The sequence below is a fragment of the Rhinolophus hipposideros genome (genome assembly GCF_964194185.1).
Source record: "Rhinolophus hipposideros genome assembly, chromosome: 17".
Taxonomy (NCBI): domain Eukaryota; kingdom Metazoa; phylum Chordata; class Mammalia; order Chiroptera; family Rhinolophidae; genus Rhinolophus; species Rhinolophus hipposideros.
Window position 1 is genome coordinate 12918814 of NC_138063.1, and position 19665 is coordinate 12938478.

At 43.0% G+C, this 19665-nt stretch overlaps 1 protein-coding gene across 19 annotated transcripts in view; it reads right to left on the reverse strand.

The window, feature by feature from the left end:
* The window catches only part of ZNF532 (zinc finger protein 532), a 96731-nt gene that overhangs the window by 41194 nt on the left and 35872 nt on the right, over nucleotides 1-19665 (reverse strand). For all 19 annotated transcript variants that reach the window (XM_081079124.1, XM_081079120.1, XM_081079117.1 and 16 more), the window contains one exon: nucleotides 9618-11980. In XM_081079124.1, coding sequence (XP_080935250.1) covers nucleotides 9618-11963 — 2346 coding nt within the window. In that variant the 5' untranslated portion in view covers nucleotides 11964-11980. The remainder of the gene's footprint in view (nucleotides 1-9617; nucleotides 11981-19665) is intronic.

The following is a 19665-nucleotide window of genomic DNA, read 5'->3' on the forward strand; positions in this document are numbered from 1 at the left end:
TCCATTTCGAGAAAAACCATGCTGCCTCTTCCTCTTTGATGCTTGTGTGATAGCAACAGTTTTAAACTTGCAGTACAGTTTACCAAACTGTACTCTCCAGAGTTTTAGTCACTGGACCTGTTTTAGATAATACTGTTATCCCTGCTACCTGACACAGTGGTGAAGCAAAAGAGTCTATCCTATGAGCTTCTCTGGGGTCCTTTGCATTTGTGGCCATGACACACAGTCTCTGAATTCGGGGGACGTATTAGAGCAGAGGAGCAGGCTAGGATTTTTGTGCTGTAAGAAAACATGACTTTCTTTCCTTTTCTTTAATCAAAGGAACCACAATGTATTTTAAAACTAACTCTCTATGAGTTGAGGCTATTTACAAGAGGAAAAAGCAATTTAATGTGACGGTACCTGCTTTCTGAAAAGAAAAAAAGTATCATGAAACGCACTTAAATGGTTTCATGTGTCTTCTGACATTTTACTTATACCATCCAAAAATGGATAAATGTTTTCAGTATTTAGGTAACAGCTCATTTCTATTTTGGGGCAGACTCATTTGCTCAGAGAACTGTTACTTTTTAAAATATGATACTACTTTTCAAAAGTCAGGTCAGGTAACAGAGAAGGCTATAGAAAACCAGCTGAGAAGTACATAATCACATTCCATACTGGACAACTAGTCACACGGTGCCTTCTCTAGCCAACCCTGGCACTGAAATCCATGGCTGACAAGACACACAGGCCAGGGGGAAGGGGGACAGGGACACATGAAGGCCCTGTTAGGGGTTCAGAGATGTCTGAGTAACATGGAAGACAATTCTCTGTGTTTCAATTAATACTTAAGGGAGAAAAACAGCCTGGAAAAGGCACAAGGAAGGGGAAAGGTCAGAAAGGATAGAGATAAGTGAGTAAATACGGCATATATTTATGCTTACATTTCAGAGATCAAAAGCCTGCAATAGCCCAAAACGCTGGCTCTAAAGGCCAAAAAGCCCTGTCAGCTTCACAGCCCAGATGCCAAGTACGTTGTTTCTGCCTCATTAACAGCAGCTTCATAATTTTCTGCCCACGGTATAATCACCAAAAGTAATAATAATAAAGTATACCAGTTTGTTTTCCGGCTTTCATTTTCACACAATTACACAAGAGAACACAGTGAAAGCTTTTCATTTCAGATCTCACTTAAATGGAAATAACACAAAGCAAGAATTACAGCAGAAATGACTATATATACCTTTGCTCCCAAAGCTAGCTGGTTGTGGTGGTTTTGTCTTCAAATCATTCTGCTATACTAAAAACCCCTAAGAAGAGAAGGTAGTTCAACGAGCAAATTTTCAGAAAGCGGTGTGGTTGACATACATAATCTGCTCAGACGATGATGACACTGGAGAATATAGGTAAAGTAAGGGTTGGCACTGAAACAGAAACTGGGACAGGGCTAGTATGACCAAAATTAATAGCAAGCTCTTAGGAGAGCAGGACCAAAACCAGAAGTCACGAGTCTTTAGATAATGAGGATATTTCCGGCGGGCAAGGGAACTCAGGTGGGTTCCATGGTTTCCAGCACAAGCTGCCTGAGCAGGGTCTGTCTAGAAATGAGAGCTGGCTGGGAGGCTCAAGATAATTCAATGCACTTGGCAAGTCGTGTTTTTGGTGTGTTTTTTAAGGAGCGTGCAGCTCCCAGTGGCCCATGCGGGGATCGAACCGGCAACCCTGGTGTTCTTAGAACCACGCTCTGACCACCTGAGCTAACCGGTCACCCCTAGGTATGCTGTGCTAATAATGACGCCCGGAAAGTTCCTGCAACTAAACTGAATCAGTCATCTCTGAAAATGAGGACTACTGAAGTTAAGTCACCTTGAAGCTGAGATGGACGTAACCCAAGAGTCCATTCTCATAGGATTCCTACAGTCCTGCAACTGTAAAATGCTATGAGCCTATATCGTAGGTTATCAGCATGACCAAGGGGAAAGAATAATGAACGAGGAATAAAAAAATCATGTCCTGAGTCCTGATTCTGCCACTAATTGGGCATTTGCTTCTTCAATTGTAAAACAAAAGGGCTGACCCAAGGACCTATACCGGTCTCCTACTCTATGGCTGACAACAGACTTCTACAGGAAGAAAACTGATTTCACCAATTAGAGGTCACAGCGTGCACACTTCCAATCTGGACTTGGCTAAATGTAGTCGTGGTTTGACAGGGAAGTGAAACAATGACATTCCAATACATTGAAATATCAGCTATTCAGCTACAGTTAGTTGTCAGTTCTTAAAAACTTCATGGAGAGGATGAAAGCTTCTCTCGTCCTCTCACCCCTCCACCCACTCCTTTCCTCAACGTGCCCCAAAGCAGGGATTATCAATCAGGCAGGTCAGAATACAAAGCCCCCAACCAGGGCAGACTGACTGGTGCCAAGTCAAGTGCCCATGTGTTTCCTTTTTATTGCACAGCTTGGCGTGAAGCGGGAAAGGGAAATGATCCATCAAGAGGGTCCACTCTCCCGCCGTCTGCGCCAGCTACCTGGTCTTCTGGGGGGTAAACAGACGCAGGCAGGGCAGTGTAACCTGGGCCTAAGCACAGCCAGGGGCCTGTCCCATAGGACAGCCCACAGTGTGACAGAATTCCACGACTTGGATTCGGGCTCGGGGAATGGAGGGCCAAGAGAGCCTGGAGCTAAACCATATATCTCAACTCAGCTCCGAACGGGAACCAGCCCCAGAAGGCTGGCCGAGCAAAGGGCCAGTTAATAAGAAAGTGGCACTCTAACTGTCTCAGGTCATCGTTACTATAGTATAGATGGTCCACAGGACATCTATAAGAGGAGTGGTGACTGGCAAGGCAGAAGCCAGCAAATGCCTCTTTATCCCATTACAAACTGGCAAAGTTAAAAAAGGCTAACCATGCACGATTGGGGATGGTGAAGGAGATCGGGCACGTACGGCCACTGGTGGTCACAGAAAGAGATCTTTTGTTGTGTTCAAACAAGCACCCTTGGAAAACTCAGAAAAGGATCCAATCAAACTATAAACGGGAGTTAAAACATAAATGGGGAGAAAATGAAAGATAAAAAGTAAAGGAAGACAGTAACTGCACTAAACCAAAAAAAGGTTGCTCTCAAGAGAAAGGCTGAGGTCTTCAGCAGCTGGACTCCACAGATGGGAAAGGAAGAACGGCTTCACCTTACTCCTGGCAGCTTGTAGAAGGGCTGAGAGAAAGCGTGTCTGCACTGGGCAGGAGAAATGCCTGCAACTCAGAGAAGAGAGAAGTCCCAGAGAGTGAAATGGGATGCTGTCCTCCCAGGAAACTTGATCTACAAAGCAACTGAGCATCACAGGCTGAAGCCTCAGACAGAGCCGAACAATGAACGTGATTACGGAATCTCTCCTTGAAGACAGGATGGCTACTTTCAGACCTTTACACAACAGAGTGAAACTTTCATTCCTAGGAAAATGTACCTTTCCCTATTCCTTCCACTTAGCACAACTAAAACTCCTAGGCATTATACATAAAGCAAAAGAAAAAGCCTCTGAAAGGCTGGGAGAAGGCGGTGGGCTGACTAGGGATCTCAGGACCCAAGAAATGACACAGTGGTGAGTTCTCTGGGTTTCTTTTTGCCTCACATATACCAGATTTGAGGCTGAAGAAACTGGCCACCCAGAAATGTCAATGGATAGAGACGCTCCCCCCAAACAAATCCCCAACAAAAACCTGCTATCTTTAGCCAAAAGACCAGGAAAGAGGCAACCCAGCAAAAGAGAAAACTTTTAGACAATGACTGCTCTACTACTGTGTTTCCCCGAAAATAAGACATAGCCGGACAATCAGCTCTAATGCATCCTTTGGAGCAAAAATTAATATAAAACCCGGTCTTATTTTACTATAAGACCGGGTCTTATATAATATAATAATATCAAATCATATCATATTATATATATCATATAATATCATATAATAATACCCAGTCTTGTTTTACTATAATGTAAGATCCGGTCTTACATAAGACCGGGTCTTATATTAATTTTTGCTCCAAAAGACACATTAGAGCTGATGGTCCAGCTAGGTCTTATTTTCCGGGAAACATCGTATAACCAAACACCACAGAAAAACCTATGGTCCCACTCCCACTAGGCCAAGTTTAGGTGAAGTCCAGACCTCTGCCCTCTTGAGGTTGTAATAAGGTGCCCCAATAACTCTTGCCAGGATAGTGGCAGATGGCCAGCAGAAAAGTGAAACTTTTGTCCCTATCAATTGATAATGAGTCCCTCTACCAGCCCAGTGGGTGTTTAAAAATAATCCCTAAAGAAATCTCCAGGCCCAGATGGCTTTACTGGAGAATTCTACCAAATATTTAAAGAAAAACTAACACTAAATTATACATTCTTTTCCAAAAAAATAGAAGAGGAGGGTCTACTTCTCAATGTATTATATAAAGCCAATATTAACCTGTCCAAAACCAAGCAAAGACAATACACAAAACAAACCTATGTGAATATAGATGTAAAACTATAACAAAATATTAACAAATATAATTCATAACATATTAAAAAAATATATACAGCCTGACCAAGAGGAATTCATTCCAGGGAGGCAAGGCTAGTTCAATATCTGAAAATTTAATGTAGCCTACCTTCCCCCAAACCAAACAAACCCTAAATCCAATAAATGAGTTCAACAAAGTCATGGGGTATATGATAAATATACAAAAATTTATTGTATTTCTATATATCAGCAATGAACACATGAACATTGAAAAATACACCACCATTTATAATGGAAGGAAGGAAAGAAGGAAGGAAGGAAGGAAGGAAGGAAGGAAGGAAGGAAGGAAGGAAGGAAGGAAGGAAGGAAAAGCAGAGGACTTACATGATGAAAACTACAAAATAATAAAAGAAATAAAATCTAAATAAATGGAGAGACATTCTCTGTTCATGGACATCAATTCTCCCCAAACTGACATATAGGTTTAATATAATTCCTATCCAAAACCCCAGCTAGATTTTTGTAGACATAGTCAAGACTATTCTAAAATTTATATGGAAAGGTAAAAGAACTAGAATAGCTAAAAACAATTTTGAGAAAAAAAGAATAAAGTTGAAAGAAATCAGTCGACCCGATCTCAAGACTTTTTATAAATTACAATAGTCAAGATTGTGTAACACTGGTGAAGGGATGAACGTGTAAATCAATGGAACAGAACACAGAACCCAGAAATAGCCACACATAAACATGCCCAACTGATATTTGACAAAGGTGCAAAGGCAAAGCAATGGAGGACACACTTTTGGATAAATGGAGCTGGAAAGAGGACCTGCATGGGCCAAAACAATTAAATAACCCTCAACCTAAGCATCACACCTTGTACAAAAATTAACCCAAAATGGATCATGGGCTTAAATGTAAAACACAAAACTACAAAACTTCTAGAAAAGAAAAATGGAAAATTTTAAGGATGTAGAACAAAGAGTTTTTAGACTTAACACCAAAAGCACAAGTTATAAAAGGGAAAACTAATAAAATTGGACTTCGTCAAAATTTAAAAAGCTTTTGCTCTGCCAAAGACCTGGTTAAAAGATGAAAATATAAGCCACAGACTGTGAGAAAAGACTTACAACTACAAAGGCTAGTACCTAGAATATATCAAGAACACTTAAAACTCAACAATAAAAACAATCTAATTAGAAAATGAGCAAAAGACATGAAGAAACAGTTCACCAAAAAGGATACACAGATGGCAAATAAACACATGAAAAGATAGTCAACATCATCAGCTACTGGTGAACCGCAAATTAAAACCACAATGAGCTATTACTACACACCTATCAGAATGACTAAACCAAAAGCTCACGAGGATGCAGAGAAATTGGATCACTCTTCCACTGCTTGTGGAATATAAAATGGTACAGACACTCTGGAAAAGAACTTCTTCAAAATGTAAATATGCAACTACCATAGGACCCAGCAACTGCACACCTGGGCATTTATCCCAGGTAAATAAAAACTTATGTTCACACAAAAACCTGTACACAAATGTTTATAGCAGCATTATTCATAATTGCCCTAAACTGGACACGCAGACATCCTTCAATGACTAAATGGTGAACCATCCTGTGAGCATACAACCATACGATGGAATACTACTCAGCAACAAAAAGGAACAAACTATTGATACGTGACACAACCTGGATGAATCTCCAGGGAATTATGCTAACTGAAAATTAGCATATCCCAAAAGGTTTTAAATGGTTATGGCCCCACTGACATAGCATTTCTGAAATGACAAAATTAGAGAAATGGAGAACTTATTAGTGGTTGCCAGGGTTAGTTAAGAAGGGGATAAGGGGACTGTAAAAAGGCAATATGAAAGATCCTCGTGGTTAAGGAAATACTCTGTATATTGACAAGAGCCATGTCAATATCCTGGTCATAATAACTGTTCTAGTTTTGTAAGATGTTACCATTGGGGGAAAAGGAATAAAGGGTACACAGGATCTCTCTACTATTTCTTACATGACTCTAAAATGATCTCAAAATAAGAAGGTTCATTTTAAAATTTAAATGATTTGAGAAGACCCAGAACATCAGCCACAGAACACTTCAGCATATTCAGGTGAAATTTAAAAATTACATTATAAGTAGACGGTGGGCAGGAGGAAGGAAGAGAGGGACATCCCGGATGTCAGGAAAGGAGGAAGGAGAGAGGATGATTCCTGCTGCCAGTTACGTGGTACATCTTTTTCTCAGCCTGGTAAAGTCCAGAGCTGAGAGGCAAAGAGTGAGGGGTGGTGGCCGTGTTAGTCTTGCTAGGGCCCCAAGGTCACACACGTTAACCTTCAGAATCCAGAGGCAGCAGGGCCAGTGCAGGAATCCAGTCTGGATGATTCTCAAACTAAGACTCCTGTGCAGACATAGGGAACCCTGCCCTGGGGAACTCTCAGGAAAGTCAGAAGAGAAAACGGGCAGCTGCAGCCACAAGGCTTAAACTGCACTGGGTTCCCATTCTAGAAAGAACGGCCAAGGTGTGAAACATGAAGGGCTGTTAAAATGGGAGGTGCTCTGCTCTTTCTCAGTTCACCAATGAGCTACCAAGAAGGTGAAGGTCAAAGGAGAAATGGAAAGTAAGTTTGAGATACATGGATATGTTAGATAACAGGAGACAGAAGGTGCTCAGGAAAGACTGGTACAGGAGGCGCCAGTAGTTCAACTTCTAAATTTTGTAAGAAGACACAGTGTTTTCAGTGCCATTCTCTTAAAGAGAGGAAACAGTTTACATAGGTGGATTTCTTTTTCCCAACTGAATTTAAGTTCACAAATTTGAACTGGCCAACATTCATGTGAACGGCAAACCCGAGGCAGATGGCATGTCTCTCTTCGGCCTTCTGCTCTTCCTGTCTTCAGCGCCACCTCCCACTGCCAGTCACCTGATACCACGCCAGGTGACAGCAATGGGCAAGGACCACCACCGTCCACTACATCTGAGGCTGCTACAGCAATAGCCATCAGGACCCTACCAACACCCCAGACTGTGGAAGAGACAAGCGTGGGTTAGTTAACCCGAGTGTGAAGAAGTGGCAGCCATTCCACTGACAGCCGGGGTCTGTACGAACCCTCTGGCCGAGTCTGAGAAGAACGGGAAATTGTGGAGGAGATGTCTGGGCTAGGATTTCCAAGACAAGGGGAAATGAGGAACAGGAAGAGCGTAGCGTGGCATACGTTTAGGTTGCCGGCCCGGTGATACCTGGACACGCAGGCAGCAGAAGCTCACTGAACAGGCGAAGCGAGTGGGTGCTTAGCTAAGAAACAGAGCGGGCGCTGAATGCTTGGCCCTAGAGTGCCTGTCTGTTCGTCCGCGACTGCTTCCTTAGCATTCCAGGTGAAACAGGTGAGCTGCGCTATCCACTTGGCCCAGTGAAACACTGAACGTCAAGGTGAAGCAATCACACGCACGCACAGGAAGAGATGCTCATCTCCTTCCCTGGGGAAAAGAACCCGACTTGACCAGAGTCTGGCTGCAGAGCCGAAAGGGTAACAGAGAACAAAACCTTAGGGGAGTACAGGAAAGAAGGAAAATTCCTACCTTTCTGTCCATGCCGGAGAAGGGAACCCACAGAGAGCAGACATATCTGAGAGCAGCTCAAGACGCCAGACACTGACCAGCACACACGAGCAGGAGGGGCTGAGAGGACCCTCTGAAGCAAGGACACACAAAATCCCGGCCGACAGAGCAACAAGGCAACAGAACACACAGAACTAAAGAAATGGGTTTGGGCTTTGTTCCTTTTAAGATGGAATGAACTTCCCTTTCAATGAAGCGGTGACAAGATAAGAGGGTACCCAGAGAAAGCCCAAGCATTGTTACTAGGATACCCTAGAAAAGTGCCATCCATCACTGCCTTCTTGCACTAGTTGGTCACTTCCCTCTTTCTGAGTGTTTGACTGTCAGAGCCCGTGAAACAGTTAACATCCAATGCTGCCAGAATGTTCTCAAAACTCTTTATTGCTTCCATTTCCACCAAACTGAAAAGCCAGAGGAAAAAAACAGTACTGAGGCATTCTTGATCGTCTGTTTCCCAAATTTAAAATCCTACAAAGGACTTATTTTAGTCGTTACCATGGGGAACTGAGCACCGGACAGTACTAGATGTCTGGACCACAGCGTACATCTCCTAATTGACAAGATATTGGAGGCAAATAAAGGGAAGATCAGCTTACCACGGGGTGTTTAAAAGCAGACATTCGAGCCAGAGTATCCTAACCCAAACTAGTGCCCCCTTCCAATTTCCTAAGTGTTCTGGTGTGGATAATAATTCATATGGACTTTCTAGCTCAAATTTGTTTCATTCAACATGTCCAGTAACTTCCAAATGATGAGTATCATGTATTTGTAAAACGCCTTTATCTATTAGCCAAAAACTGACCTCGTGGAGAGAAGCAACGATAGAGATGAAAGGCTGCCTTGATGCCTATTGTGAAATGTATTTCACCTACATCAACCTACATTTCACTTTTTTAAAAAGGCTACAAAGGCAAAGGTATCCTATTTAAACGGAGATGGGTTTTCCATGTGTAGCTTATATTCACTGCAGTGAAAAATATTACTGAATATACTAGACCCGCATCTTAAGTAAACAGGCACAACGTAAAAGTGGGTGCCAATTAGGTGTGCTTAACTATGAAAGACAGCAATTATAAAAAAACAACAGAAATTTTTTAAATGTCAAAATTGTCACCAATAACTGGGGAATACTGGTGATGCAGCCGGACGTGAACACTTAATTCAACGGGATGACACTAGATTAGCTAGATCTCAGATTTCCTACACCTATTCCCACAGTCCAACAATTTAAGAACTCCTTCACTTAAGATCTTAAGGTGCCATAACTCAACTAGTACATAGTTTCTGGCTAAAAGAATCAGCTTCCCTGAAAATTTTTTTAAATAAGATTCACATTGTTCTATGAAAATAATCCTTTCTCTCATGTACATGCACGTACACACGTACACACGCACGCACGCACACACACCCATTTAACTGAGCTCCCACCCCTAAAATCAAGGGCATCATATAGAGCACTCATGTCTACAGATTCATCACCGAAACACCAAAATGTAAATGATACTCTACTTGTCCACTCGTATCTGCAGCCTGCTGGAAATGTGTAGCCAGCGATGTCTCGTCCTGGAAAACTTCATTACACTCCAAACATTTCAGACTATGCCTGCAGAGCTTGGATGGGTCTTCATCCAGAGGCATAGCTGGAATGATGGGTGTGCTTGAAGGGGCTGATATGACGGTCCCGGTTATACCAGACTGAATTTTTGTTACAGTGTGTGTGCCGGCCCCCACAGAGCTCGGGAGAGCGGAAGGTGCAGCAGAAGTATTGCTTGACGGAGAAACAATCATTTGATCTGCTGGGACTGGCTTGAGAATCAAGTGGGAGCACTGCATGACGACTCCCTTTTCCTTGTGCCCGCGGGCATGGGAGAGGAGACTGCACTTGTTGTAGAAAACAAGGTTCTTTGTACAGTGGTTACACGTGACTTCGATACGCACGCTGCGTCGGTCGTAGTGTTGAGTCAGGCTCTTCTCAAGAGCAAAGGAGTCGCCACACTCCAAGCACTTGTACCCGCGGGTGGGTAACGTGATGCCCGCGTTAGCAGGAGGACTGAGGTTGGGAATGTAAACTGGAACTGGGTTGACGCTACTCAGCACCTTGTTGAAAGCTTCCACCACAGAGCTCTGCAAGGAGGACACCACCTGGACCCGAGACACCTTTTTGGGTGGTTGTGAGGCTGCTGCATTGATTATTGCCTGCTTTATTTGCTGCTGAGGTTTGGTTAGCACTTGGCGGAGCTCAGAGGTGGCCTGGGCGCCCTGAGGCAGAAGGTTAAGGTTGGCGAGGTGCACAGTCTTTGGCACGAGTTTGGCATTGGCCAGGCTGGACGCCGGCACCACAACGGTTTGCTGCTGGATGGCGTTGGCAGCTTTTATGATGGCACTGCTGGCGCTCTGTACAGAGGCAGCAGAGATGACCGTGGCTTTCACCGTCGTGTTGTTAGCGAGCTTCAGATTAATGACTTGAGACCCCGCCGTCTTCACGGCGGACACTGGGAGGAAGGCAGTGGCCACAGGCTTGATGGTGACCTGTTTGGGGGTCAGCTCTGCAGGGGCCACTGCGTTGGTGACGACCGCCGACTGCAGAGGCGCTCTGGGGGGAGAGGAAAGGACGGCAGCTGAAGTTGAAGATGACAGAAGGGACGTCACAGATGCCACCACAGGCCCTGTCTGCTCTGGAGGCTTTCTTCCAGAGTCAAGATCGACTTCTGGCAATACCCTTGTCACTGTTCTCTTTATTTCCCCAGACGACGTCTTAATGGTTTTTATGCGGACTTTGGGAATTGCTGGTGTCGATCCTGCAGGGGAAGATGGAGATCCCTTGCTGCTGTTTTCACTTGAAATGCTCCTGGGGCTATCTGGCTGCTTTAGGGACGCTTTTTTCGTCCCATCAATGAGACTCTGGGATTCAGGAGACTTTTCAATGGCTCTAGGACTATCATTTACTTCTTTTGGTAATGGAGAGGATTCCCGTGAATTGCTCACTGGCTCTTTACAGGAGTCTGAAGCAGCCTTTTTAGCACTAAGCGCTGCGATTGCAGCTATGCACGAAGAAAGCTTGGAGGATGGCTTTGACCTTGACGGTGCCACGCCGCCAAGGGTGGCGTCATTCTTCTCAGAGCTCAGCTTCCCGTCATAGACCCTGTTTTCAAGCACCTTTTCAGAGTTTTCCTTCAACTTATCCTCCACTTTTCTGACTTTAAAAGGTTCATAAACGCTCAGATTTATAGAATTTGTTTCTGTTTCTCTCTTAACGACTTTGTTTTTATCTGTATTGCCTGGCGTAGAGATTCCAGTTTTGCTTAAGTTTTCCCCTCCAAGCGCCTTTACTTTATCATAGTCCTGCTGGGGAACCGCCCCCGTCAACACATTTGATCTAAAACTTGAACGGACGTCGTCTTTATCAGGGGGGTCATCCACCTCTATCTTCTCATCGTCATCGAACTCTTCAGCACTTGAGATAGGGCTAAACTGGCTGAAAGCTGAGTCTTTTAAAGTCACCTCTGAGGTAGGCACATCTCCTTTCAAGGACTTCGATCCATCTTTACTGTAACTGTCAAGAGAGGACCCCGCGAGGAACCCATTGTGTAAGCCATTGCCTGTGGGGGTGTGGCCATCTTTCTCTGCACCCTCGGAGGAATCGATGTTCCGAACGTTCTTCACAATAACACTGACGCCAACGTCAGAAGAGGAGGGTGTGTGGGAGTCATCGTCGACATGAGCGTTCTGCTTGATGTGGCTTTCCTGCTCATCGTGTCCAGATTCAATAGCTGCTTTAGGATCCACCATATCTGGGATGTCAAACGCTGCCAGGAGGTCGTCAAAGTCTGGGGTCTTCATATCCCCCATGGTCATGAATTTGATCAGATGTTCTGTTAAACAAACAGAAAATAATTCCATCAGCAACTGGCATTTTGTAACGATGGGATAAATATCCCTATAGGGCTTACACCAGCACAGTGATGATTCCCAAGAAAGGGCAAGTTGGTAACTGCACAATTAATGTACCTATGAAATCCTGATTCAAAGTGAACAAACACCCTGACAATATGGCTAAAGCCTGGATAATTGTAGCTTCAAAGTAATTCCTCCAAAATGCTGTGTAGCATTGGCAGTGTGGCAGCTCTTGAAGAAGAATGAAGTTGATCGAAACTGTTCTAGCACGGAAAGCAGGTGTTGATGTAACAACTAGAAATGTGTCATTTATCACTAGATTCATCACACTGTTTACACAAAAAGTCACCTTCAATATTTTGACTTGATGGCAAAAGTATCACTATTATAGTCACCATCAGATTTGCATGGGATATCAAATTAAAAGAAATATATTACAATCAAAAAACCAATTTTAGAGGCGGCCTAATAGCTCAGTTGGTTAGAGCGCGAGCTCTGAACAATAGGGCTGCCGGTTCGATTCCCACATGGGCCAGTGAGCTGCGCCCTCCGCAACTAGATTGAAGACAACGAGCTGCTGCTGAGCTTCTGCAGGGGGGACCGGATGGCTCAGTTGGTTAGAGGGCGAGCTCTCAGCAACAACTGCCTCTATGGGATGGTGGGCTGCGTCCCCTACAACTAAAGATTGAAAACGGCGACTGGACTTGGAGCTGAGCTGCGCCCTCCACAACTAGATTGAAGAACAATGGCTTGGAGCTGATGGGCCCTGGAGAAACACACTGTTCCCCAATATTCCCCAATAAAATTTATTTTTTAAAAAACCAATTACAGCTCTCAATTCACCCACAGAAGAAATAAGTATCCCGCCCACCACAGGATATTTACTGCTAATAAAGTTCCACCTGGGATTTTAAAAAATCCCTAAGGAGCTGATTCCAGTTTTTATTTAATCCTAATTTTCTCTATTATATTAAGGGGAAAAACACTCTCCTGGCAGAAAAGTATAGCATCCCGCCCTTTTCCTTCCCTAGTTCAGTGGTTTTAACACACAGCTGTTACCACTCATCCAACACAGTTGTACAAGTGGCTGTGGCAGCTGAGAAAGGCCCTTCCACAGAACTACTCTCATGTGTAACCAACACGGGCCAAGGAATGACACAGCCCAGAAGAAGGAAGGCCCCACTTTTGCCCCTGAGCTCGATGTGGGTTGATAACATTCTAGGAAGAAGAGTTCCCATTCATGTTGACAAAGCCCTGGGTGGTAGGAGGATGGAGAGTTTCAGGAAAATGGATAGTCATAACCGGTAAAGATGAAGGATATAGAAATACATGAAATGCTGGGGGTCTTTAAAAGGCGCCCTTCACCACACCCGCAGAGAACAAGTGATTGTAGGGTTCTGATGAAACTTCTACTGTAGGAGAGATCTTTCTCCTCCCTCAACCCCCAGAGCACTCAATCTCATGATTCTATTATTTTCTGGTATGTCCTATAGTATGTGCGCACTTGTCTCTTCTTACCTACTGACTGAAGCAGAGTAATGAATGTCCCACTCATCTTCACACCACACATGCCAGAAAACTAATACACTACGTGTTAGCGGCCAGAGCACTGGATTTATAACAGAAGAACAGGCCTAGACCCAGCTCTGTCACTCACTAGCTCTGAGACCTTAAGGAAGTGAGGGTATTTCTGGGCCTGTTCCTTCCTTCTGCAGTGGAGGGAGGCAAGTGGCTAGGAAGACAAGAGGAGAAGGAAAAGGAAGAGGGAGAATGAAAAATAGGAAAGGGAAAAAGAACAGGAAACAATCAATGTCAGAAGGGAAGAGGGTTACAGCTGATTTTAGGCAACTTCCAATGGAAAAATTCGTCTGATTTGTTGGTACATATTCCTAGACTCTTTAATATTTTCCATGTTGTTCCTCCTTTAAACTGGCTTTAGATCACTAAGAAGTTGTCTTCCACATTTTACTGAAGTATTCAATAATTTGTCTTCTTGTACAATCTGTAAAAGATCATGCACTCCTAATAAAAGAAATGATACAAAGGTCAAGGCTCAACTTCTACTCAGGCGACAACATACGTATCTGTGAAAACTCAAATAAACCACACATCCATCATCAGCTGCTAAGATACCCTTAGCATATTCACTCACTCTGGGACACGTCCAAACATGTCTAAGAATTTGGTTGGGAAAAACTACTGTTGAAGACGAAATAAACACTCATGGTTCAATAAGAGCTGGAGAATAAATCACCTTCCATTCGTATATGTCTCAGTTAATACAGATCTAAAGAAGTCCCACGTACTTTTCCCTAGATGGTTTGCGTCACCCAGAGAAAACTTTCATGGCCGCTGTTGTCTCAGATGGGAGGATGCAGGACCAGACAGGGAATGATGTATCCCCAGCATCAAAGTACAGCCAAGACAAAAGGTACAGAGGAAACAAGACGGCAACACTTCAAAGCTCATACTGATGGGAAAATATCTATGAGAGAGAAGTCATACCCAGTGCGAAAGTTTGTGATGATGATTTTCTTTTTAAAATGAAATTGAACATTTAAACTGCAAAATATGAGGAATGAAAAATCCAACTGTCAGATAATACATCTACTGAAGAGTCCACTCACTTAATCCCTGAACGTCACCACTTTTACTTGTAAGAATCATATTGCAGCTATAAATCGAATACTCACAATGAAACCACCATTAGCAAAGCATCCCTCTGGTCTATCTTTTCCAATCATGTTGATCCAAGTTTATAATCACTGTTTTTATAAGAACTCAAGACATAGAAGCATTAGCCACCCCCCAAACCCCTACCAGAGCTGAAGGTGGTTTTTTAATGCCACCATTTATCCAAAGCTTGGACCCAGGCTCTGGAAGTCCCAGCGGTAGCTGGGCTCCTCCTAAGTCCCTCATCCTTTGTGTACAGCTACACGAGATTCACGTCATTTGCTCTCTCCTTATGATTTGGGTGAGCAAACAGAACGTAAGAGAGTTCAAATATTCAGGTAGGGCCTGGATGTAACCACAAGAAATGACAGAAGGTCGCCACATGAAATAAAACTTGTCGAGTGGCTGGCAGTTCATACCAGCAGTGCAACTGGCAGGGAGTCTTCGCCTTTCTTTCTTGTAAATTATTTTTTTATTTTTCAATTACAGTTGACATACGGTATTAGTTTCAGGTGTACAACATAGGGATTAGACATCTATATAACTTGCGAGGTGATCACCCTGATAAATCTAGTCCCCATCTGACACCATACATAATTATTACAAAATTACTGAATCTATTCCTTACGCTGGACTTTACATCCCCAGGACTATTTTGTAACTACCAGTTTGTACATCTTAATCCTTTCCCCTTTTTCACCCATCTCCCCAAACCCCTTCCCACCTGGTAACCCTCAAAATGCGCTCTGCATCTATGCTCTTATTTCTGTTTTGTTTGTTCATTTATCCAATCTAGAGAGATTCCACATGTAAGGTGAAATCATACATTTGTCTTTCTCTGTCTGACTTACTCCACTCAGCACAATACCGTCTAGGTCCACCCATACTGTTGCAGATGGAAGATTTCATTCTTTTTTATGGCTGAATAATAATCCATTGTAGTATGTACCACTCTTCCTTATCCATTCATCTACTGATGGACACCCAGGCTGCCTCCATATCTTGGCCACTGTAAATAACGCCGCAATCAACATATGATGCACATGTCCCTTCGAAGTAGTGTTTTGAGTTTCTTTGGATAAATTCCCAAAAATGGGATTACGGGGTCCTTCTTTGTCTTGTGTTACAGCCTTTGTTTTCAAGTCTATTTTGTCTGGTATTAAGTATTGCTAATGCATCATTTTTTTTTCCATTTCCATTTTCATTAAATATCTTTTTCCACCCCTTTCCTTTCAGTCTGTGTCTTTCGATCTGAAGTGAGTCTCTTGTAGGCAGCATATGTAAGGGCCTTATTTTCTCATCCACTCAGCCACCCTGTATCTTTTGATTGGAGCATTTAATCTATTTACATTGAAAGTAATTGTTGATAGATATGTAGTTGTATACATGATTCTTACTATCACCTCCTATTTACACGCAGCAGGGACCCCCGATTTATCAATGCAGGTACGCACATCGTTCAGTCACCGGTAGTGTGACGCCGACCACACTGCCCGTATCCCCTCCTTTCTGCCCAAGTAAAGTCCAGTTAAGGTGTGGAACACCCCAGAGAGGAGCCTCCAAGCCCGCAACCCCCTAAGACATCCCCCATGCTGAAGCAACTCTTCCTCTGTAGTAATCACACACCCTGCTCTCGCATTCTCTATGTCACCTAACAATTATGCTTTCTCCTGAGGGAAGAGTGAACCCAGGGGTAAAACAACGGGACATTTCAAAGAGGTTCAGAGTGAATTAGCAGTGGTTTTAAAAAACTATGAGTCAGCGCTCCTACTTCACCTGACGGAATCCGGACTCTAAGTTGAAAGTGCACGATGGGCATGAAAGCCTGAGTGCAGATGGCCCAGTGACAGCATGTCGCATTTTCTGAAACCCAAGATCACTGTGCGGGTAGATTCACCTCTCCGGCGTTGTGTAATTAATGTCATAAACACCGCTCTCTGTAACTTCACACTTCTTTTTTGGTTTATAGAAATGGTTTTCATACCCACAATCACACTGTCCTATTACTCATTACCTTCCCACATTCTGCAACGCAAGAGTACATTTTCCACTTGGGAGGAAAAAAAATATTTAACTCCCACTTCATTCCTCAGTTATATCAAGTACAGAGAGAAATGATTATATTTGAAAGTTTTCTTCATTTTTCACCCGAATTCCTAAGTACTACTCTTTTTAAAATAGATTATTTTGCCTCAAAACATTACAAAAATAAATCTGTCTTCTCTCTTAAAAGATAACAAAAAGATCTCAAAATTTCAGCTTGCCTTAATAGCTTGATTTTCAAAGAGAATTAGCTTTAGTTATCGTAAGGATGACTTTCATTTCATTTATACTCTGTAAAATATATCTTCTTTCAAAGGCACGAACAGACTTTTTAATTTAAAGATAAACCCCATTTGAATAACCTATAATTCACTAATAGCATTTGCACTTCATGTAGAATGTTCTTTCACCCAAACACATTGAAAATATGGCGGTGGGAAGGGTGGGGGGAGAGAAACGCTAGGCCTGTTTATGGAAAAGGAAATTGAAAGAACTCAAGTGTGTCACATGATCATCTTATTCCCTCCTGTGACACAGACAAATCATTTCCTTTCCTACCAAAGCTTCTTAAAATTACAGAAAGCTATTTCATCTTTGCTGGCAAGAGTCAAAAGTTATCAAGTCAAAAGAAAAACTTCAGAAAAACCTATTCACCCCGTAATCATACTTCTTATGCTTTGCAATAAAAAAAAAAAAAAACTGTTCTTCAAGGAGCCGTTTCCAATTTCCAACTAGAGAATGTCGGCACAAAAGGCTCAGACATTACTTAACCATGAACGTGAACTTAACCATAAAGGCCAACTTCAAATAGTCCCCAAAGAGACAGGCAACACCCAGCCAGGGTTCTGCCTCCAGGATGAGTATGCAAAGGCCCATCTGAGCAGTGAAAACACACCAGGTTCCCCGTTTAAATGGAGAAACTAACATGTTCTTTAATGAAAATCAATAAACTAAATCATAATAATCCTAAAGAAAAACAAATCAAAGTCTATTGACCACATTGGCAGTATTATACAAACTTTCCATAAAACAACGGTCACAATACAAGAGCTATTATTCTCCTTTGGGACTACGTTTGTCATTATTTCCTAGCACTACCTGGCCACTGACACCTTTTAAAGAAATAATTCAACAGATTAATGGGTCTTATTCATGTTTCTATCCTTATCTTTTCTCCAAATATAAAATATTCTTATAGCATGTTATTATGCAATGTTTCACATTTATTTTGTTCCTCACAGAAAAATGAATCTAGCACCCCCAGTTTTTAAATGTCTTCACAGGGATTGGTTTCCCTTGGCCTTTTACATTCAAATTCTTGTTTTTCCCATTATACTGGTATGCAGACCTTTGTTTTTCATCACCAAACTCTTTCTCATCTTTAGCATTTTCAGGGCTCTCCATTATTACATCTCTTCAACTACAAAAAGAAAGTAGGGGAGGGAACTGGTAAAGAGGAGAGGGGAAAAGGGAAAGAGGAAAGGGGAAAGGAAAGAAATCACATCTCTTTCCTCAACTGATCTTTTGTTTCTATCTCACTTCAATCTGAATTACTGATTGGGGAAAGACATTTTCTCAGACTTCAGTTCCATTCCAAATACTAAGCAGGTTCAAGTACGCAGACCTGCCTCATGCTTCTTCACTTTTCCTAAACCAGCTGGGAACAGATGTCAGTTACAAGGTTTTTTTTTTCTTTTCTAACCTGATCAGCAACTGGAGAAGATGTGACAAACCTCTGCCTCAGCACTTCTTCCTAGGAAAGTGGGGCGGGGGGGGGGCGGGGTACAATGAGGAGTCTGGGCCCCCAAAATGGCAGACACTTAGGTTTCAAAATAATAAATAACAATAATACAAACACATACATATACGTCATATACATATGTGAGTGTCTGTAAAGCTTAGAGGACAAATAAGCAATCAGGAATGGAACTACAGAAGGAATCTAAGAATTGCATGCCATTTGAAGGCCCCATAGAAGCCCCAAAATGCCAAAGAAAGTGCTCATTTTATCTTTTGTCCTCCACACTAATTAGACCCTGAGTGAATCTTGACAATAAGCCAGAGCAGCTTGTAGGTCTAGAAGTTCCTTTCCAGCCACAGGGAAGAATCGTGATACCGCACTCAGGACAGCCAGTTGAGGCCTAGCTGGCCCCCTCCCACCTTCCAGCACAGCTGGGGGGGTGGGGGGGAAGTACCTGGATTCCACTCACTGCCTGCTGAGGACAGAAGCACTTCATTTGCTAAACAGCCAACCCCAGGATAACACAGTGTGTGAAAAGGCAGTTCATACATAGGGTGAAATGAACAGAATGTACAATTTGTTAATTCTGTATGTGTTCACAAGAAATTAGTAAACACAACTGCTACAATCCAGAATACTTACTAAATTCTGAGAGTATCTACTATCGATATACAGATACTTGGGGCAAGGTAGCGTGCTTTCTTCTTCAGTTAATACCTAATATTCCTGATTTAAATTTAAGTGATGTGAAAGTTCAAACTGTTTCTGGAAATACAAACAGTCACTTACTCAGGGCACAACCTTGGGAAACACAAGAACGAAACCAGTCCCAGCCCTTCCCTGAAGTTATTCTTCACTCTTGCCTCAAGGCCATATAAACAGGTGCCCCCACCACCACCTTCCTCCACCCATCATTCTCCCCGGCCCTTCAGAAGCCAAGGGAACATGCCACCACGTAAGCAAACGGTCCCTACACACCTCAGCCTTTTCAGATTTACAATCAGCAATTCTTGACTGACTTCTCACCTCACCCCCACCCCAGCTCCAAGCACTCATAGGTCAAAGCAGAAGCTCAGCCATAAAGAGCTCCTTCACCTTCTCCACTCAGGTTCTGTAGCTGCCAAGGAAACCTCCAGAGAAAGCTGAGCAAGTGTCTGCTCCACGTCCCCCGGGCGGGGTGGGGGGGTGGGGGGGTGGGGGGTGGGG